The following is a 22,505-nucleotide window of genomic DNA, read 5'->3' as shown; positions in this document are numbered from 1 at the left end:
TAACCAATAGAATATGGTGAAGATGAAGGGATTTAGCAGATGTGATTAAGGTCCCTAATCAGTCGACTTTGACTAATCCGAAGAGAGATTATCCTTGGTGGGCCTAACCTAACCAGGTGAACCCTTTAAAAGAGAGTCCAGGTCTTCCCTGAAAGAAGAGATTCAGAGCAGAGAGATGCGTTCCCATCAGCCTTGAGAAACAAACAGCTGTGCTGTGACCTGCCTGTGGAGGAGGTGGCCCCCAGCAGCCAGGAGCCTCATTCTTACCACCACAAGGAACCCAATCCTGTCTGCAATCTGAATGAGCTCAGAATAGGATACTGAGCTCCAGATGAGACATCAGCTGAGGACTCCTTGACTGCAGCCTGTGAGACACCGAGCAGAGAAACCAGTTAAGCTGTGCCCAGACTCCTGACCTATAGAAACTGTAAGACCATAAATGGGTGTTGTTTTCTTTCTTTTTTTCTTTTTTGGCTGCACTGTGCAGCTTGCAGGATCTTAGTTCCCTGACCAGGAAACAAGGGATGGAACCCATGCCCCCCTGCTGTGGAAGCACAGAGTCCTAACCACTGGACCACCAGGGAATTCCCTGGGTGTTGTTTTCAGCTGCTACGTTTGTGGCAACTTGTTACCCAGTGTAGAAAACCAATGCAGATGGAGATGGAGCTTGGAAGTCCTCTTGAGTTTGGCCTCCCTCTGCCCACAGCACACCCAAAGAACCCCCCGGACCCACGACAGAGGAGACTTGACGCCTCTGCTCAAATTATCTGCCATCTTATCACTTTCCAGGCCATTCTGCATAAGCCGACAGATTAACTGCCCTAAAACACAGCTTTGGGACTTCCATGGTGGCGCAGTGGTTAAGAATCTGCCTGTCAATGCAGGGGACACAGGTTCGAGCCCTGGTCTGGGAAGATCCCACACGCCGCGGAGCAACTAAGCCAGTGTGCCACAACTACTGAGCCTGCGCTCTAGAGCCCGTGAGCCACAACTACTGAGCCTCTGTGCCACGGCTACTGAAGCCCATGTGCCTAGAGCCCGTGCTGTGCAACAAGAAAAGCCACTGCAATGAGAAGCCCGCGCACCGCAATGAAGAGAAGTCCCCTCTCGCCACAACTAGAGAAAGTCCGTGCGCAGCAACGAAGACCCAAGGCAGCCAAAAATAAAAATAAATAAAAAAACAAACAAAAAACACAGCCTTGATCATGTCCCTCTCCTGCCTAAAGCCTTCTGGGGCTCCCCAGGGCTCTCCCAACAAAGTACCATCACCCAGGCCAGGTGTTTGAGGTCCCAGCATCCAGCCCTGCTCTCCTTAAACCCGCCTTGTCCCCTATTCCAGATAATTCAGACAATCCTGACAACTCAGTCCCCTCCTCCTACTGTCCCCCTGCAGCAACATCCTGCCCACCCAGCCCCGCTCTGCCAGTGAAAATGTATTCCCCAGAGGGTTACAATGTAGTGTCAGCTTTTTTTAAAAAGCAAGTTAAATTCTAGACAGAAGATGCATTGGCATGTCTGGGGAGATGTGTGTCGTTTGAAAAAGAATAATTCAATGTTGTAATTTTATATTTGGAAAATGAAAAGAAAAACCCTATTATTTCCATAATTCAAACTTTAAAAAGTGAAGCTACTCAACACGTTCTTGGCGGGCACAGATACCAAGAGAAGCGACCACTGTCTCATGGGTGGCCACACGGCAGGATCTCCAGGGAGGAGAGGTAATATATAAAATATAAATATTATATATTTAATATGCATAGATATATACATATTATGTATATTGCATATAATTTGTATGTGTATTTAATATGCATAGTTTAAAAATCTGGAAAGTCATAAACCATAGCGTGAACAGTTGTTTTCTCAGGAACGTGGGATTGTGGGTGGTCTCTATTCTTTATATACACACTTGTAAATTTCCCTACTTGGGTTCTAAAATTTGACAAAGCTTTTTAGAACTCTATCCAAATTGGAACCATCTTTTTGGAGAACAGTATATACCACAAGTCTTAAAAACAGGCATGCCTCTTGGCCCAGTAATTTTACTTCTAGTAACGTACCTGAAAATACTAGATCTGCACTGAGATTTTTGTACAAAGGTGCCCATGAAAGCATTGCTTATGCTGATGCAGCCCGGAAAATTAATTATCCAACAATAAGGGCAGATTAAATAAATGATGAGGGTATCCGGGATGATGGAGTGCCAGGGAGCTGTTAAAAGTCATGATATTGACCATCGAAAGCCCTGGGAGGAAGTGCAGATGTATTGTTAGGGAAAATCTCAAGTGATGATGAAAAGGCCGGGCTGTGAGCCCCTGAGCACAGATGCCACCCACATCTGTGACACACCGACGACATCTCCCCGAAGCCAAAAACCCTCGATCCATATTTTTTGTTGTGGAATTCCATCCTGGATAGAAACAGTTCGGAATCCCTATCTCTACACTATGTGTACACACACACACACACACACACACACACATTCATTTTACACATCATTCACTCACTTAATAGAAACGCCTTAGAAGCCAGGTGCTCTTCCAAGACCTGGGGACACAGGCACGGCAAGGAATAACACAGACCCAAATCCCCGTCCCCCTGGAGTGCACATTCTAGAGGGAGAGATGGACAATGAAGAAGGTGGCAGGATGATGGTGCGGGAAGATGGCGCGGGGCCTTGCCAGCCTCCTCTGGGTAGGGGGAAGCCACCGGAGGACTGGCACACGGAAGCCTCAGGCCCTGGGTGGGGAGTGGACGGTGGGGGCCAAGGGTGGATGGTGGATGCAGGTATCCAGTTGGGAGCTGTTGCAGTGACCCAGAGCGTGACCAGGGCAACAACTGCGTGGTGAGAATACAGGAAGTTTTTATTTTCTTCTTTGAGCTTTTCTGTAGTTTCTAAACCTTTGATAGTGACCATTACTTGTGAGTACCTGTAATTAACAGTTTAAAATCTCATCGACCTTTCCGCTTCCAACTCAAAGGATGCCTCTCCAGGGAATCCTGCCTGGATTCCCAGCCACCCGGACAGACACCCCTCTTCTGTGACTGCCCAAGGCCCAGCCCACCTGGAATAAGAAGGGGTCCGTCTTTGCGCCCTAGCCAGCCTGGAAGCCCATTCCTGAGGCCAATGGCCTCCCAGGGACACACACAGAAACCCCAGGAGCCCTTAATTCTGTGGGAATTAAGGGGGTCCCCAGGTTCTGTCCCTGCCTCCAGGACTGAAAACCAGGCTCCTTTGTCCTCTCATCTTTGCCTGTTCCTCCAAGTCTGTCACGTACCGGGGAGGCTCTTGGAAGCCTGGAGCCAAGGAATCCATTAAACGAGGGAGCCCCAGTGGTTCCCCAGAGGGGCCCTCATAGGAGACTGGAGAGCCCAGGTGGACAGGGCATACCAGCCATCACCTGTCTTGGGCTTCCTCCTTAGAAGTGTGTGTACTCAGGACTTCCCTGGTGGCACAGTGGTTAAGAATCCGCCTGCCAATGCAGTGGACAGGGGTTCGAGCCCTGATCCGGGAAGATCCCACATGCTGCGGAGCAACTAAGCCGGCGAACCACAACTACTGAGCTTGCGCTCTAGAGCCCGCTAACCACAACTACTGAGCCCACGTGCCACAACTACTGAGGCCCAGGTGCCTAGAGCCCGTGCTCTGCAATAAGAGAAGCCACCGCAATGAGAAGCCAGCGCACGACAACAAAGAATAGCTCCCACTCGCCGCAACTAGAGAAAGCCCACGCGCAGCAACGAAGACCCAACGCAGCCATAAATAAATAAAATTTATTTAAAAAAAAGAAGTGTGTGTACTCGGGTAGGGGTGAAAGGTTCTACAGCATTAGACCAAATTGGCAACATTTTGAGGAGAGGGGCCCTAACTCGCAGACCAGGGCCCTGACCCTGGGGTCTGCGTGACACCTCAGGCTGGCTCTGGGCTTTCCTGCTCACTCAGAGCCCAGGAGAAGATGCCCCCAGCCACCAGGCCCCAGTCAGGGGCAGCTCCGGTTTCCCAGGCCTGGGCTGGGCCCCAGAGTCCTTGCCTGCCCCCAGGGCTGTGGTTCCGGGGCCCCCAGGCTGCTGCTCAGCACTGCCCTGCCCCCAGCACTGCCCACACTTCGCACCACCCCCAGCCCAGGGTCAGGAGGAGGCAGCCCAAGAGGGGGCCCGCATCTGGATGGGGTGCGATCGAGGCGAAGTCAGAGGAATTCACTGGTGCCTGAGGTCAGCTCACCGGCGCCCAGGATGGCCTGGGGCGGGTGGGGGTGGGTTTTCCAGCCCACCGGCATCGTCTCACCTGCTGTGCTCACTTTGCCGCTGCCCAGGAAAGGGGCGCTGGCTTTCTTGGGCCTGGGTGTTTAGCCACAGGGGCAGCTTCTCCGGGAAGCCGCCCCAGCCCTTCCCCATCCTGGAGGGTTCCAGGTCTACCCTGGCAACATCGCCCGGCTCCTACTGGTTGCCCCTCCCTGCCGGCAGGCTGCGCCTGCCTCTCCCCGGCCCCTCCAGAACCTGGAGGGGCAGCTGGGCACTGTCCGTGTCAGTTGGGGAACAAGAGCCACTGCCCAGCTGTCAACCTCGCCATGCTGCCCTCCACGTGGCCTTCTCGGAAATCCTCTTAGGACACAGACTCAGGTCACTAATCCCTTGCCCACTCGTCCTCACCCTGGCTCTGAACCCACCCGACAAGACCCCAAGGCCTTGAATGAGCCCCTTTCCGCCCACCCCCCTTCCCCCACCCTCTCCCACACGCCCCCCTCCACTTCCCAGGCACAAGACCCCAGGGGGCTGAGCTCTGCTCGTCCTTCCTCAGCTTGATTGGACACCCCCCGAAAACTGGTCTGACTTACCCCCATGGCAGGCGAGCTGTCACCTCCCCTAGGAAGCCCTCCCCAGCAGGGGTTAGAGGCCCTCCCTGTGCTCCCACTGCCCACCCCCCCATTAGGGCACTGAGCACTTGGAGTTGCCACTGTCTGATGTCCTGCCGTCCCCCCACCCTGTTGCGGCTCAGCATCTGAGGGGTCCCGGGGGACGGGGCAGGGAGTGAATGATGGGCCAGTGCACAAGGGGCTGCTGTCTCTGCAGTTCCGAGGAGCTGCCCCCTCCCTCGGTCCCAGGGTCACATGGTCCCTGTGGATATCGGATGCCCTCCTCACCCGGGTCTGAGCTGGGCCCTTTGCCCTCTCAGTCCCTCTTTCCCCAGAAGGGAAAATATTAAACTACAAGCACACATACTGGGTCTGCTCCTCTTTTACCACATCCCAGCTCAGGCATGTTGGGCAAGTTACAGCCCCTTTCTGAGCCTTACTTTCCTCATCAAAAAGCAGAAATACCTCCTTCTTGGGATGGAGGATCAAGTGGAAAAAAAATTGTAAACACCAAGCTCAGCCGATGCTTAGCAAACAGCGGGCACTGAATACAGGGACGTGTGCTTTCTGTTTCCAGATGTGTAGCTGCAGCCCCAGAACAGAGTCTCATCTCACCACCAGGGAGCAATGTTACCCATCCCACCTCCTAGCACAGCCGGGCAGGGGGGCCGACTCGGATTTCGAGTGAAGCCTGGGGAACCCTGGGTCCCCAGTGAGGCCCCCACTAGGCAGACCCATCAGTCCGCAGGGGCAGAAGCTCAGGGGCTGCAGGGCTGTGAGAGGAGGCCGTGCCCAGGTGCGAGGGGGGCTTCCCTAGATCCTGGAGGAAAGGGGCAGCGCTGGGGAAGGGGTTGGGGGAAAGGCAGGACTGCACAATGGTTAGAGCAGTTTGGGGGAGCCAGACAGGCGGGGTTCAGAGCTGATCCCACGCTGCAGGGATTCCACCTTGAGCCTCGGTTTCCTCATCTGTAAAAATGGGGTTGACTGACCATCTTACTGGCCCACGGCAGGAGGTGGGAGGGTGTCTCCCAGCAGCCTGCTTGCTTTCTGCATGATTCAGCGCCCTCGTCTGGGTGGGTTTGTGTGTTTGCCAGAGACTGTGTCTTGTCAGTTTCTCCCCAGACACAGACCCGCAAAAGTGTCTGGCGAGCCGGATCCCCAGCCAGCCTGGGCGGTGGTGGATGCCAGGATCCAGCAGCCAAGGGGCCAAGCTGGTCAGACACTCCATTAATGACTAAAGCCACACACTCTTAGAGCAAGAGTCCAGGAGAGACACATGATTCCCCGCAGGGGTGCACATTTGTGGTTTTCAAGCCTCGCAAATACCGATGGAGTCAAAATTTCCTTTTAGCAGTTGGTCCTTCAAAGCCCATTGTCCTTGAATGACAGCCCTTCAGAGCAACTAAAGCCTCGGGAAGAGAAGGCCGACCTTACTGTGGGCCCTTCCCATCGGCACCTGTGCCAAAGAGAGACGGATCCAGCAAAGGAATGTGGCACAGGGAAGTGCCAACAGGGCGCAGAGGAGCACAACCCTTCCCCCACCGTGAGAGAAACTCCCACCCTGTCGGTCCTGGGCCCTCCCCTAGAGGGAACTGGCAGTGGGCCCCAGGCCCGGCCATTGCTGAGACTCACAGGAACTTTCTAAAAATGCAGATGCCCAGGCTCCCCTCTAGACCAGCTAAATCAGAATCTCTGGGGTGGAGGTGAGAAGTCCTTATTTATTACAGCCCTGGATTCAGAGGGGCGTTAGGTTCAGAAACCTGAACTGAGTCTCTGCTCGCCCTTCCCAGATTTGGGGAGGAAGAGGGAGGGATATTTTTCATGCTCTGTTCTTTAAGTGGAAGGATTTTCTATCAGTCATGACAACCGGTCTCGAAACAGTTCCAATCGGTGGCTTCACCCAGGAATCCAGCTCGTTGCCAGGAAACCAGGCCCCGGGGCCTATCACAATCTCAGACGGGCACCTGGTCTCCCGGTGGCTCGTGGCCAGGGGTCTGGCGGCCGAGGAGGTGTCAGCGGCTGGTCACAGGTGGCGAGCTGCTTCCCAGACAATCTGCAGGGCCATGGAGGCGCAGGGGAGCTGGGCCAGGGTGTAGGCCAGAGAGCGGGTGGGCGCCCGCAGCTTCCCCAGGTAGGCCACGGTGTGCACCATGCGGCCCAGGAAGACGACCAGGAAGTGCATCCAGGCAACGAAGGGATCAGGCCCCAAGAAGGAGTAGACGAAGCCCAGGAACAGGAAGGGGTAGATGGTCTCCATGTCATTCCGGTGGGCTCTGGGAAGGCAAGGGGGTGCGGTCAGCCAGGAGTCAGCTTTGAGAATGTCCTGGAAGCTGAGACCCTCCGCCCCGAAAGGCCCCACACCCCTGGGGACCATCTCGGGGGTGCCAGACTCACGTCCATCATGGCCAAGACAAGGAGATACCCCAGAGGCAGGGGCGACGGTGACTCCAAGCTTGTGCCTGTGAGCAGCTCAGAAAGTGAAGCCCTGTTAGTAGACCGGGAGCCACGAAGGGCTGCTGGTTGGTTTTCTTACCAACCCCAGGGCTCGCCAAGACGCAGCCCCCACCATGGTCTCCCCTATCTTCCCCTCTGGCCTTGGACACCAGGCAGGAAAAGTGGGGCTCAGTGGGGTTGAGTGAGAGCTGGGGTGGAGCCTAGGTCTGCCTCCAGCCCCTGCTCTTTTATTTATTTTTAAAAATTTTGGCCATGTCGCACGGCTTGCGGGATCTCAGTTCCCTGACCAGGAATTGAACCCCGGCCACAGTAGTGAAAGCGCCAAATCCTAACCACTAGACCACCAGGAAACTCCCCAGCCCGTGCTCTTTACCACTAAGGCAGGGCTTTTCTGAGGCCGTCCTCCTTCCAAATGCAGGTTCCTGGGCCCTCCCCAGCGGGGTGGGCTAAGAACATGCATCTGAAATCCACGCCTGGCTCTGTCTTATTCTGCCCCTGAATCTAAGCAAACCCTTCCTCCTCTCAGGGGTAATAAGAACTTGCACTCACTGGAGCCAGCCAATCGCCGGACAGCAGCGAAGCTCTGTTTCATCCGCGCTATCCTGCTTCTTTCTTTGTTTAAAATAATCAGGTGTGTGAGTATATGTGGTGGTGGTGGGGAGGGGCGGCTGTGTATAACCCTGCCATAAAAAAATGACCAACAAAGAAAGCTCATCCACTTCTGCTAAGAGTTGGTTCACATTTTCCATGACTCCTGCTAATGGGCAGCTTCCTCTGTGGAGGGTGGGGAGGTCAAGCCCCATAAATCAGAGACTGAGCAAATGACCAAAGCCAGAGATGGCATGTTGGAGGCGCAAACAAACAGGAACGCAGTGCCTGGGCCATGACCTCCCCCAAGAACAGGCCACATGTGTGAGGCACGGGGACGCTTCTAGAACTGAAGCCCCTTCTCCAAGCCTTCCAGCTGGAGTGCATTTCACCAAGGCTGCACCAACGGGCCAAGCCCAGCCCAGCCCAGCAGCAGCCCCTGTGTGGGGACCTGCCGCAGAGTGCCCCCCTTCCCTGCCACTTGCAAGGACCTCAGGCGAGGGCCAGGGTATGCGGATGCTAGGAATGGGGCAGGGCAGAGAGGAGGAGCACTCAGCAACCCAGGGCTGCAGGGGTCTCTGTGGCATGACTAGGGTGGGTGTAGTCAGGGAAGGAGACGTTGTACTGAAGCCTGAATGATGAGGGGCCATCTGTGCAGGGGAAGAACTCTCCAGGGAGAAGGATGGGCATGTGCAAAGGCCCTGAGGTGGGAATGAGCATTGTGTGTTCGAGGCTCAGAAAAGTGACCCATGTGGCTGGAGTGTGGCACATAAGAGGGAGTGAGACAGGATAAGACGGGGAGAGGGGCCTCATGAAGCAGGGTAAGGGGTCTGGAATTCAATCTGAGTGTACAAAAGCTCCCGTAAACCCAGCAGGGCCTGGATCTTAGGTCAAACTCAGGACACAGCAGTTGGTGTCTCTGTCCCCATATCCTGGAGCCAACATGAGTCTTTCTTCTCCTTTATTCCCAAAGCTTGACCTTGGGACCCAGCCCCAGGGAAAGCAAGTCTACAGCAGGGCAGGTCTCACCAGCTGGGGGAAATACTGCTGGATGCCCATGTGAGAGAAGCAGGCCCTGGCCGGATCTTGGCTACAGGGATGAAGAGGGGGAACCTGAGGACTGGGGCCATTTCAATTCCTCAATCGAGCAAGTCCCTTACCTTACTGGGGAAGAGGCAGCAACTGTTGCTCTAAACCCACCCCATGCTATGGAGATAAATCTGTGTACACCAACATCCCCTAACATGCTATGAGACAGACACCTTGGGAAACCTATTTTACGTTAAGTCAGTGTGTCCTAGAATGTGGTCTTCCTCCCACAGGTTGACTCATATGAGATGGTGCCAGCTGGGAGTATTTTTGTCATGTTGTATATTTCTCGGAAAGTTTCAGGAAAAGCGTAACTAGCACGTGAAACCCATTCAATGAGACACTTCTCCTTAAAGTATGTATTTACATTCTAAGAGTGAGTCACTTTTTAGAAAGCTGTGAAGAGGATCATTGGCCAAACCCCAAAGCACAGGTGAGGGAAAGAAGTCGGGGGACACCAGGCAGAGAGGAGGAGTACAGGACTACAGGATTCAGAGGTCACCTTTGAGGGAGGAGAGGTGGCTGGGAGCTGAGAAAGCCCCTCAGCCCCTGGGGTGCCCAGTCCCCACCCCCAGTACATTGAAAACCGCAGTGGGGCCCCCACGAAGCCACAAGTGGTGCCGAGGACAGGCATGATGCCAAGAAACCTCATTCCTCTCCTCCCCCCCATCCCTACCCCAGGATCTGAATCGAGAGACATGGAGGGAGTCACGTACCAGAGAGATGCTTGGGCAAAATGTGTCATTCCACTAACAACCAGTTTTTTTAAGGTAAAAGCTACTCAGAGCAAATTCCCGCTAGACTGGACTTGCATGGCTTCCTGCAGCATTAGGCCTGCCTCTCCCGTCAACAGACACTGCAACACCGGCTGCATTTTACTGCATCAGGTGACAGGAGTGCGGAGAGAGCCCTACGGTTCCCCCCAGGCCTCCTGGGCAGGGACAGCTGCTGGCTAGCTCTCTCCTCTTCCCTCACCAGGCTCTCCATCTGCACAGGTGATTTCCTTGAATTCAGGTTTGATATGAGGTGAAGCCTGCTTAGTTTTGAAGGCAGGTTATAAAATAGAGTTAAACTGTGTTCTTGAAAGGAGAGCAGAGCCCATATCAGATGGCCTGGGCTCAATGGCAGCTTAGCCGTCACGAGCGATGTGGCCTTGGCAAACCTGCTTCTTCCTCTATAGATGCTAGTGCCGCCCTTGGAAGCCTACTGGGAGGCAGAGTGGGTTGGTTCCTATAAAGTGCTTAGAACACTGCCTGGCACTGAGTAGCTTTGCCCCAATTTAGCTGCCATCTTCTTTGTCGTCGTCACCATCACCACCAGCCCTGTCCTGGACACGACTGTTAAAGCTAATTTCAGCTCTTGGTTTTGCCAGACTCCCAGCGCCCTCAGACGCCCAGGCCAAATTAATAAACATTTTATGGTGCGAGGCTAGCAGCCTCGCACCTCCCCAAGGTTGCTCGTTAGACCCCTGGCCTCGGGCAAGTCTCTGTCTCTGGACCTCTGTTCACCATCCACAAAATAATGTGTTTGGATGGGGTCTTAAAGGACTTCTAGGGCTGAGATTTTTGTGACTCCATCTCCTGACAAACCAGTTCACTCAGATTAAGTCTCCACACCACACTCCAAATAATCAGAAATATCCCAAAGTTTGGGTCAAGTGTTTTGTCTTCCTTCCTTAGGACCACTCAGAGACACACACCCCCGCCGGCCCCACTGAAGTTGCATTCACATAAACTCAGAATGTGGCCCAAACATACATTGCCGGGAGACTTCGATAGGTATCACTAAAAGGACGTGCCTGGGTTTCATCATTTTCCTTGAAACCTGGTTCCTGACCTCTCCCAGAGCTGGGCTCACATTTGGGCTCCAGCCTGTGCTAATCTGCAAGGCAGATCTGTGCTCCAAGAACCGAGACCAAAGTGCTTTCCTGTTTGTGCAGAAGGCGGCCCTGGTCGCACTAAAACCTCTAGTCTAATATTTAACTCACTTTTGCTTCCAGGGCATCTCCTGTCAGGTTCCAGCCAGTTCTCCGGTAGCGGATGGCAGGATGTGTGATTCTCTGCACCCTCGAGGTTCCATGATGTTATGTAAAGTCAGGAGGAGCCCAGGGGCCCCAGGAACCCCCAGGTCTGGCATAGTAAGCCCCAGTAAATAACAGTACATGGAAGGTCACCAATACCACTCACCGAATGAATATAAGACATTATTAGCTAAGAGGTGCTCAAAAAGTGCTGAATTGGGCACTATTTACGAGAGCCAGGTCATGGAAGCAACCTAAATGCCCATCGACAGATGAATGGATAAAGAAGATGTGGTACATATATACAATGGAATCTTACTCAGCCATAAAAAGGAACGAAATTGGGTCATTTGTAGAGACGTGGCTGGATCTAGAGACTGTCATACAGAGTGAAGTAAGTCAGAAAGAGAAAAACAAACATCGTATATTAACGCATATATGTGGAACCTAGAAAAATGGTACAGATGAACCGGTCGGCAGGGCAGAAATAGAGACACAGATGTAGAGAACAAACGTATGGACACCAAGGGGGGAAAGCGGCAGGGGTCGGTGGTGGTGGTGGGATGAATTGGGAGATTGAGATTGACATATATACACTAATATGTATAAAATGGATAACTAATAAGAACCTGCTGTATAAAAAATAAAATAAAATAAAATTCAGGGACTTCCCTGGTGGCACGGTGGTTAAGAATCCACCCGCCAATGCAGGGGACATGGGTTCGAGCCCTGGTCTGGGAAGATCCCACATGCTGTGGAGCAACTAAGCCCGTGTGCGATAACTACTGAGCCTGCGCGCCGTAACTACTGAGCCCGTGCGCCTAGAGCCCATGCTCTGCAACAAGAGAAGCCACCGCAATGAGAAGCCCGCACACCGCAACGAAGAGTGGTCCCCGCTCACTGCAACTAGAGAAAGCCCGCACGCAGCAACGAGGACCCAATACAGCCAAAAAAAAAATAATGATAATAAATAAATAAATTAATTAATTAATTTAAAAAATAAAAGATAAGTGTTGAATTGGGGAATTCCCTGATGGTCCAGTGGTTAAGACTGGGGTGTTTTCACTGCTGGGGGGGCCCAGGTTTGATCCCTGGTTGGGGAACTAAGATCCCACAAGTTACGTGGTACAGTCAAAAAAAAAAAAAAGTGCTGAATTGAATTTCAGCTATTTGAGTATCAGCACTGTAGACGATGTGTCCTTTTGTTCAGAAATGAAAATTGTATTGGGTGGGTGGAGACATCGCGGCACCACACGGGTGTGCGGTCTCTCCCTGGCATGGCTGCAGCCAATAAAAATAAAGCGTTCATGACCCTATGTAACCACCCCTGTGCCACAGGTAACACAAGTTTTGCTACACAGACCTGTCACCCCTTGGGAGAAGCCAAACACTCCTCTGGGTGGCTGCTCTGAGCTGGCTTGGCAACCGGCTGCCCCTGCTACTCATCACATCCTTCTCCACCGCCCAGGAGAGTCATGCCAACCAGATGGCATGAGGGTCACCAGTATGGATTCATGTATGGGTGAGGCTTTTGTTCACCAAAGTACAGCGAGTGCTTAGCACAGCAGCTAGCACATAGTCAGTGCTCGTTAAATGTTGAATGAACAGGTAGATGGATGGATGGATGGACCGACCTCGTATGAAGGACTATATACTGTAGTTACATTAGAAAGGATGAAATAGCAATGAATTTCACTTTCTACATTACACATTTCTGTAATTTTTAAAAACCACAAGTACATGTTATTTTCAATGGCCAAGAAAAATAAAAGAATCTCTATTATTTATACTACTTGGTCCCACCCATTTCTGCCTGTGATTCATGGGACTGTGTCAAGAACCAGGTGAGGGCTTGTGTCTGTCTCACTCCTGTCCAGCTACCCATCCTTCCCACACCCATCCCACTCCTGCTGACAACCCCCATCCCCTGGGAGTGCCTCCTCCTGGTTCTCCAGCCCATTGGTGTAAAACAGCAGAGAGGAAACTGCCAAAATACCCACCGCTGAGACTGGCTACGTGAAATTATCATTTAGTCTCTGATGGAATTTTACACAGCCTTTTATTTATTGATTTTTTAAAAAGATTTTATTTATTTATTTATTTATTTATTTATTTATTTATTTATGGCTGTGTTGGGTCTTCGTTTCTGTGCGAGGGCTTTCTCCAGTTGTGGCAAGCGGGGGCCACTCTCTTCATCGCGGTGCGCTGGCCTCTCACCATCGCGGCCTCTCTTGTTGCGGAGCACAGGCTCCAGACGCGCAGGCTCAGTAGCTGTGGCTCACGGGCCTAGTTGCTCCGCGGCATGTGGGATCTTCCCAGACCAGGGCTCAAACCCATGTCCCCTGCATTAGCAGGCAGATTCTCAACCACTGCGCCACCAGGGAAGCCCTATTTATTGATTGATTGATTGAACCTGGGCCACGTCAGTGAAAGCGCCAACCACTGCACCGCCAGGGAACTCCCTCTGCATCCCTTTTTAAGAATCACTTTTCGAGTAGTATTTACTGACATGGAAAGTGCTCATGAAATAATTAACTGAAAAAAAATCAGAACGCCCAGTTGGGTGTACAATGCACACCTAATGTTATGAAAAATATTTAGACAGACGACAAAGAGGAGATAGATGAACATGTTAACAGTGACTAGAATTGTGAGTGGTTTTCCCTTTTTTCCTCTATGTATTTTCAATATTAGCCAAATTGTTTGCAATGAATAGTTCCGAGTTTTATAATAAGAAAAATTGCTTTTGATTGACTGGGGGATGCTAAGCATATGAAAAAATGTTCAACTTCACTCAGAAATGCAAAGTAGGGAATTCCCTGGACAGTCCAGTGGTTTGGACTCCGTGCTCTCACTGCTGAGGGCCTGAGTTCGATCCCTGGTCAGGGAACTAAAATCCCATAAGCTGCACAGCACAGCCAAAAAAAAAAAAAAAAAAAAAAAAAAAGAAATGCAAAGTAAAACTGAAATGTGATGTACATTTTCACCCGTCATGTTGGCAAGGACCCATCCAAAAGTGGATACAGAGTTGGCAGGGTCGGAGACATATCTCACACACCAGCTGTGGGACTAGATTTGTGTACCATTTGACAGTATTTCTTACCATTTGATTGCAACCTGCAGTTTTGCTCACACTGACGCACAAAGGAAAATGAAAGAAGTTTTGATGCACTCTGTTCATAACACAGAAAGACTTAGAACAGCCTAAATGCCATCGGAGGGTAAGTGGTTGGATCAGCTACAGACCATCTATTTAATAGAGAAATGGTGTAAATACTACAGTGCCGATGTAATAAACGAGGCCCCTTTATGGGCTGATATGAAACAATTTCTGTTATGTGAAAAAAGGACAGTATAAATCAGTGGGTAAAGCGTGATCCTTTGGGGGTAAAAAGGAAAAGGCATAGCGCGTGTGTTGTAAATGCAGGAAAAATGTCTCGGAGAAGATGCATAAGACACTGGTAACAGCACTGGCCCCTGGTGAGCAGATCTAGGCAGGACCTGCAGGTCAGAGGCGGGAGAGAGACTGAAATTGCACTGAATATCCTTTTCTAACTTTGTCATCCTGAGCCACGAGCACATATTACTTTTCCACGAGTAACCAGAAATTAAAGTAATGAATAAATGAAAACAGTCTAAGAGGATCTGGAAGGCAGAAGACCTAGGGCCCCTGGGCATCCTCTAAGCCCCCGTGTTCAGAAGACGGCCTGAAAGGACAGGCCGTGATCAGGCTGAGGGCCAGTGGTACTTGCCTGAGACAACGTTCCACATCCGGGTCACTCCGGCAATACTGGAGGCCTCCGTGTCTCTGAGCATCCTCAGGGTTGGCAAAAGCCTGGAATACATCAGCTGAGAATTACTGTTCATGAGATGGACGGCCCAGTCGACTAGGTCCGCGGCGATGCAGGCACACACGTGTCCATTCACCAGCATCCATGAACTCTTACTGTGTGCGAAGTGCCGGGGACTCAGCGTGAACAAGACTGCTATGGACTAAATGTTTGCGTCCCTGCAAATTTCCTATGTTGAGGCCTAACCCCCAGTGTGATGCCTTTAAGGAGGCAGGTAGGTCATAAGGGTGGAGCTCTCTTGAATGAGATTAGCACTCTCACAAGAGACCCCAGAGAGCTGCCTTGCCCCTTTGCCACGTGAGGACACAGCAAGAAGATAGCCATCTACGGACCAGAAAGTAGGCCCTCATCAGACACCACATCTGCCGGTTCCTTGACCTTGGACTTCCCGCCTTCCAGAACTGTGAGAAATAAAGTTTTGTTGCTGATAAGCCACCCAGTCTCTGGCATTTTGTTATATAGCAGCAGCCTGAAAAGACTAAGAAAAAGGCCCTCCTATCTCTGCTCTTGCAAAGCTCACAGTGTAATGAGGGGATTGCCGATGAACCAGGGAAGACCAGGTGGTGAGTGTTAAGAAACAGAAGACTGGGTTTGCTGTGAGAATGTTCACAGGAGACCCAACCAAGGCTGGGGATCAGAGAAGGCTTCTCTGAGGCAGTGACAGTAAAGCTGAGGCTTGAAGGATGCATCAACATTAACCAGAAGAAGGGAGGGTTATAGCAATAGCATACGGAACAGCATGTGCAAAGGCCCTGGGGTCAGAAGAAGAGCATGTATAAAGAATGAAAAACCAGCATGGCTGGAGCATAGACAGCAAGGGACAGAGTTCCAAGGTAAAGTTGCAGGGGTCAGCAGGGGTCCTGGAGGCAGGACCCTAAGAATTTAAACTTTGAACTAAGAGCAATGAGAGGGTCTTGACAGGTCCCAGTGAGAAACTCAGCTCCACACCGACTAACTGCAGGTTTCTGAACTTCCCTGGGTCTCAGCTTCCTCATCTGTGAATTCCAGATCAAAGGTGCATCTACCACACGAAGAGCAAGGGAGAGAAGTGGAGACGCCCCAGCACAGCGCCAGGAGGGCGCTCGCTCGGTGAATTGTCAGTGCAGAACAGGGACTTGAGGTCACACTCAGGTCATTGAGGGTCACACCCGTGGCTCTTGCTCCACTGTTCCCTGCGGGCATCCAGCCAGCCAGCCCCACCAACCCCACAGCAAACCTGAATCTCTGAGGCACGTTTTCTAAATTGCAGATCCTGCTGCTTCTGATTCATGAGCCCTTGAGATATCTGTCCCCAAGCGCTGGAGTTTTTTTTGTCCTGCCTGGTGGGTCTGCCCCTGCTTCAGCCCAGAGGTGAATGCAACGCCTGTCACGATCAGGATTCCCCAACGCCCAGAATTCTTCTTTGCTGGCCCTTAAGTCATGGAATCACCAATTCTGATGGCCCTGCAGAGCCCGTGGGCCTGTGACACCTTTCACAGGGGCTCGGCATTCAGTGGGCAGCTGTCTTGGGTGGCCACAGTCCATGGACTTGCTCACCCCTGAAGACAGCACGAATACAAGTTGGCCTGGCCAGGAGCCAGCGGCAGTGCAGACGGGATAAAGCCCCAGCGTCAGAAGCATAAGCACTGCCTCTAGCTGGGGCCAGGGTCAGGCCTCGGGATGCACTCCCACCAAGAGATCTATGGCCTGTCATGTTAATTCCAATTGTTAATAAGTAATGAAGACTACCATTGGTGGGGCATTTGCTCCGTGCCAGGCGCTGTAGTCTCCTGGCACTGCTGTGACCATCCTCAGTTTACAAACGAGGACGTCAAGCTCTCAGACTCGCCCACGGTCCCGAGGCTAATGGGTGGAGGAGCCAGAGCCCGGCATCCATCACCTTCCCACGGTGTGGCTCCTCCAGCTCCTCCCTGACTGACTGAATGAGGGGGAAATTTGTAGTGTAGGGAGAACCTGAGACAGCCCAAGGGGAGGTTTCCTTCTGCCACTCCCTCCTGACCCAGCAGACAGGCACCCCAACAGGTTTGCCTCTTCCTTCCCTAATTCACATTAAAAGAAACACTCTGGGCCCTGCACGGCCCTGGTGAGAACACCATCCCCGCCATGGCAGGGTGTGGGCTCCGGAGCTGGGCACCTGGGTTCAAACCCTGCTGTGTGGCTTTCACAAGAGATGTCTCCTCTCTGAGTTCAGGTTCCTCAACTGGACGACAAGCTGAATACGCCCCACCCCGACTCCCACCCCCCGCCCTGGGCGGTGGTGGGGATTAAATGCTCCATGGAAGGACTCAGTGGGTGAACGGAGCTTGGTGCCTGTATCTTGCATCCCAGGATGGGCCAGGGCAGGGAGAAGTCAGCATGATCCGTGTGCCTCTGCTTTGGGAATTCTTTCACCTGGGGAGCTGCCCTGCCTTCAGTCCTGCCCGTACCTGCTGAGTCCTGCTGCTGAGCAACTTTCCTCTCCCCAGTGTCCACCCCCCGGCATGGCACGACGTGGGAGCCGGCCTTGCCTTGCCTTGCCTTGCCTTGGAACTGGACAAAGGGGCACGGTTGGAAACAACTCCTCTCTGAAATACCTGGGGGGACAATCAGCGGTACCCCTGGGCTTCTCTATGTCTAACAGGACTGCTGCTGCAGTTTTCCTGGCTCTGGCTGCCCCGCGGGCTAGCGGCCGCCCTGGAACCGGTCCACCCGCCCCCCTGCTCCACCCCCCGTCCGCCCCCACCGGCCCAGATCTTGGCGTCTTTAATTGCTGTTTTGGCTCCAGGACTCGGATTGGCGGATCGCTGGGGGAAATTCCTCCCCGAGAATTTCAGTGCAGCCTGGCTGAGACCTGGCCTCTAGAGGGAGGCTGCGGTGGGTTTGGGAGCGACCTTGCCGGGCGAGTTGGGAATTTCCACTTAAAGGTTTCTCTGGGCTCCTGTTCTGCCGGTTGCCACCCCACCCAAACATCAGATCTCCGGTGCGGGAAGCCGCCAGGTCGGACGGAGGCTGAATGCTGCCTCACTCCACCCTCTGGGACCTGCTTCTCTCTGAGCCGCCGGCAGAGCTCAGTGGGACTCGTGGAGTCTTGCTGTGCCGAGAACTCACCTGGTGGCACAGCAAATGGTAAATGCTCTTAAAACAGGAAAAGGAGGTGCGGGCCCCGCTGAAACCAAGGGCCGCAGAGAAGCCATCCCAAAGGGCTTGGGAGAGGCACCTGGTCCCGAGCCCGCTCGCTCAAACTCTGGCCCCGAAAACATCTGGGCCAAGGGTCCCGTCCCCAACCTTCCCGGCGGCGGGAGAAGGGAGCGCACGCGGGGCTGGGGTCCCCGAGGGCGGCACGTACCTTCTTCCGAAGCCTCACTTGGCCCGTGATGATGGCCACCACGTACATCTTGATGACCAGCAGCGTGCTGCAGAGCAGGAAGGCCGGGAGCACCCGGCCGCTCATCAGCTCCAGGCCGGGGGGAGGCATCTCCGCGGTGGCAGCAGCGGCGGCAGCTCCGGGAAAGACAGCGAGCGGCTGCGAGCCCGGGCGCGTGGCTCCTTCTCCGAGTGCAGGGAGGGGCGGGGAGAGCGCGCGGGAGGCTTGTCTGCGTTCGGCACCCGCCCACCTCCCAGCAGCCGCAACTTCTGCCCCCAGATGCTGGGAGAAGCAGAGCCGGGGGTGGGGGGGTCCCAATCGGGCCCCTGGCCCCGCCCCACCCTTCCCTGACAAATCCTTAAACACTTTCTAATCAGTTTCCTCAGTCTGTCAAGGGGTGGGGGGTGGGGGGGCGGTGTGTGGTGTATGGCAGTGCCTGTCTTCAGGACGTGCAACAAAGCCAGGAGCCTGGCAGGACCTCCACAGGTGGCAGAGTCACTGAATCTGTGGCCACGGCCCTGAGGGTCAGGGTGTGAGAACCAAGCTATCTGTCCCCACATTCAGCCTGGACACTTGAGCCACAGCCAGACCTGCACTGATGGGACTTTGCTGAATACTGCTCCTCCCCCGCCCCAAAAGATGTCTACATCCCGATCTCCAGAGCCTGTGAATATGTTACAGAACATGGCAAAGGGCCTTTGCAAGGACTAAGTAAAGGTCTTAAAATGGAGAGATTATCCTGGATTCTCTGTGAATGCAGTTGAATCAGAAGGGTCCTCCTAAGAGAGAGGCGGTAGAATTAGGGGGAGAAAAGATGTGAAGACGGCAGAGGTCAGAGAGGAGAGGAGATGCTACACTGCTAGCCTTGAAGGTGAAAGGAAGGTGCACCAGAAAACGCAGGTGACCTCTAGGAGCTGGACAAGACAAGGAGACAAGTTCTCCCCCGGAACCAGCCTTGTGGATACCTCGACTTCAGCCCACCGAAATTGATTTCGGACTTCTGGCCTCCAGAACTGTGAGATAGCAGATGTGTGTTGTCTTATGCCACTAAATTTGTGTTAATTTGTTACAGCAACTGTAGCAAACCAGCACAGTGATCTACTGCCTTTTTTAGTGTCACTTTACTTTTCCAGGAGACTCCCAGGCAAATGGTTTCATTGTTCATTAACAGGAACTTCCCAAAAGAGCCAGCTCTTCGATAGAAAGCATCAACGGCTTGTGACCCCTTTGAATCCCTTGCTTCAAAATCCTCACCCAGTTGTGTCCTCCCCTCCCCTTGGCGCCCTTCCCCAGGTTTGGGGTGGGACCTCGGTAGAGGCAGGGATCTTATCCCTTTAGTTTTGCCAACACGGCTTGCTCCTGCTTGCAGGGGCACCCTGGGGAAGCGGGGAAGAGGGAAAAATCAGTCTCCGGTGCCCACTCCCAACTTGGACCTGCCCAGAGGGACAGCAGCGTCAGTCTTGTTACCTGAAAACTGGGTTCGCCTCTCGGTGGGTTTTGAGGCAAAAGACACACGAAGCCAAAGATGGGGAGAAGGAAGGATTTATTCCTTGCAGCAAGTAAGGCGAACACCGGGGATCTTTCCCAAAGCAGTGTCAGTTAACAGCAAAATTGGGGAAGTTTTAAGCTGAGGGTATATGCATATTCATAGAGGGGCTTGAGCAGAGGAGAATTCAGCATAGAATTGGGGCAGAGGTCAACCGCGTCCAAGCTTTAGGTGATTGAAGTCACGAGGGTCAGAAAATGTTATCATCACCGTCCCCTAGGTTTCAGTTGATCTGGTGGTCGGGTGCCCGAGGGGGGTGTTTAAATTCTGCAAAACCTCTCTGGAAAGTGCTTCAGGCTATTGAAGCACCAGCTGAAACAGAATGAGGAGTTTTAACAACTGATAAATTATCTTTGTTATTCCTCCTGCCTGATAACAGTTTGTTTTTTTGTTCCCTTAAACTCCTTATTACTGAGATCTGTTCAAGGACTAGCATTGTGGCCACGCTTAGATCACAAAATGGCTTAGGCCAAAACGGCTTCTCTTAACGTCAAAAAACTATACCTGGTTCTTTTCCTCCGGGCACCCCCTACCTTAACTGCTTACAGCCTGGCCTGTGCCCCAAAGCAGCAGAGACCAAGGAGAGACCTGGCTAGAGGGCAAAGACACTTGCTGTGAACTCTGGAGCCAGCCCTCAGTGGCAGCTGTGTGGCTTTGGGCAAGCAGCTTCCCTCTCTGAACCCACTTCTTCAACTGTAAAATGCAGCCGACAGTCAGTCGCTCCCCACAGCAGCTGTGGGAACTAGGAGGAGTCATGTCTAATTATTAGGCACCTGGCACATAGTGGGCCCTCCATCTGCAGAAGCTCTGAGCCTCAAAGCGGGAATAATGATGCCTACCTAGCAGGGTTGCCAGGAGGGAGACTCTTGGAAACCCTCCGCCGCTGAGGCTGGGGGCAGTGGGTTGGGGGGTGGGGGACGTGAGGTGAGGGATGGCTTCTTGTCCATTTATACGTGCCAAGCCTTCCTTTATCTGGACAAAAGATGAGCTTGTAAACCGACGCCCATGTCTCCGGAGCATGGGGCTGCCGGCCTGGGTTGTCCCAGCCCCATGAGATAAATGGTAGGTCACGATCACGGACAAACATAGAAGGCATTGGATATCCTGAAACGTGTTTTATCTCTGACATTAGATTGGGAGGGACTGTGCTGGCTCCCTCCGTGCCGATGTTTTTGTCTGAGAACAGACAACTCCCGCCTCCCTTGCCCCCAACTCAGGGGAACCACTGCAGGGGGCTGTCTTCCTTGTCAAAAAGCCCAGTGACGGGGCTGGGATCTCTGCACCAGCCCCAGAATCGTGGACCAGAGACAACCGAGAGGGGACGCTTGTGTTCATCCCTCCTTAGACCAGGGGGCGTGCTCTGCCCTGTTCGGTCTTCTAAAACAGCAAAATAGAAACCTCACCAGCAGAGGCTGGGAAAAGCGGTATGGGCAAAGAGCAGATGATTACCTACTGTTACCCGCAGCGGAAAATAAGAGGGACTTTGTAGGCAGGACCTTCTGACCCGTGTGTGTGACTTCGTGGTAGGAATCTTTTCTTCATCGTCTGCTGAAATGAACCAGCTAAGCCAGGGCCCGGTAAGGATAACAAACCCTTCTCTGATCTTCTGCCAAGAATTTCCCTAAAGCCTTCCTCACTCAGTGGAGCTGCCCTTGTTGATTTTGGTGGAGATGACGATAGTGGTATTACTTTTCTCTGAGCTCCGGGGTTACGTTCTTTGCATGTAAAATGGGACCGGTGCCCCCATCCCTGCCCCGCCTTGCAGGGGGTGGGGGGACAGGGTCGGGGATGGGAGTGCTCGCCGTGGGCCTGGCCCCAAGGCCCCCAGAAAATACACTGGTGCCTGCACAGAAATGACGGCAAGAGAGGGAATCCCCTGGTGGTCCAGTGGTTAGGACTGGGAGCTTTCACTGCTTAAGGCTCTGGTTGAATCCCTGGTTAGGGAACTAAGATCCCTCAAGCCAAGAGGTGTGGCCGAATTAAAAAAAAAAAAAAAAGAGGGCAAGAGAAGGCCCTGAGACCACCCCTGGAGGAGGAGGCCTCCTGGACGTTGGAAATGTTTTATGTCCTGACCCGGGTGATAGTTACACAGGTGGATAGATACATAAAAATTCACCGAGCTGTGTAATCAAAATGTGTTACTATACTGTATTAAAAAAAAAAAAAAAACCCACAGAGGTTCTCCCGTCCCAATTCTACAAGCCTGAGCAGAGAGCGGCTGCCCTGTCTGAGCCTTCTCCCAGCTCGCCCTCTTCGGCATTTCCTGAGGATCCGCACGCCGTTTAATTGTCCGTGACTTCAGAGGAGGCTTAGAGAGAGGAGGAAGTTGCTACACCTCGGCCACTGGTTCCTGACCTCAGTGAATACTGCTGGGACTTTCTCCAGCCAGGGATGAGGAAACGCAGTGACGAGAGTCACTGTCACTGAAGTGACCTTTTAGGCCAGATTTGTGTGGTAGTCATCACCACGGCGCCAAGCCTCCTCAGAGAAGCGCTGTTTGCGAAATGTGGTATGTGGTCCATGGGAGAGGCAAATGGAGACGAGTGAGTGCTTTCTGATGGCTCTGCAGCCCCTCCTGGGTCAGAGGTCCACCAGGTGGGAACCCTGGGCTCCCCTTGGGATGAGCAATTCAAGGAAGGACTGTTGCTTTTGTCTGCCACCTCACCTCTCCTTTCTACCTTCCTGTGGGAAATCACAACCTTCCTTTCCTTTCCTTGCAGCCCGATTGCCTGTAACCCTGGTGGGGCAGCCCGACGACTCC

General features: G+C 52.9%; 1 protein-coding gene across 1 annotated transcript; it reads right to left on the bottom strand.

Annotated features, from left to right (window-relative positions):
* Window positions 1–6,551: 6,551 nt before the first annotated feature.
* On the bottom strand, window positions 6,552–18,506 carry PTGES (prostaglandin E synthase). The gene is made up of 3 exons (XM_068553184.1): window positions 18,181–18,506; window positions 14,757–14,839; window positions 6,552–7,126 (listed from the first exon to the last, which is right to left on the bottom strand). The coding sequence occupies exons 1-3, from the start codon at window positions 18,307–18,309 to the stop codon at window positions 6,877–6,879; spliced, it is 462 nt and encodes a 153-aa protein (XP_068409285.1). The 5' UTR covers window positions 18,310–18,506; the 3' UTR covers window positions 6,552–6,876.
* Between the last annotated feature and the right edge of the window lie 3,999 nt (window positions 18,507–22,505).

This window comes from Eschrichtius robustus, chromosome 10 (genome assembly GCF_028021215.1).
Source record: "Eschrichtius robustus isolate mEscRob2 chromosome 10, mEscRob2.pri, whole genome shotgun sequence".
NCBI classification, from domain to species: domain Eukaryota; kingdom Metazoa; phylum Chordata; class Mammalia; order Artiodactyla; family Eschrichtiidae; genus Eschrichtius; species Eschrichtius robustus.
This window is presented reverse-complemented; position numbering and strand designations above follow the sequence as displayed.

Excerpts from the sequence above, each read along its gene's own strand:
- PTGES (XM_068553184.1), bottom strand. The coding sequence starts at position 18,309 with ATGCCTCCCCCCGGCCTGGAGCTGATGAGCGGCCGGGTGCTCCCGGCC. Across the intron at positions 14,840-18,180 it reads AAGTGAGGCTTCGGAAGAAG|GCTTTTGCCAACCCTGAGGA; the intron begins GTACGTGCCGCC and ends GATGTATTCCAG. Across the intron at positions 7,127-14,756 it reads GATGTGGAACGTTGTCTCAG|AGCCCACCGGAATGACATGG; the intron begins GCAAGTACCACT and ends TTGCCTTCCCAG.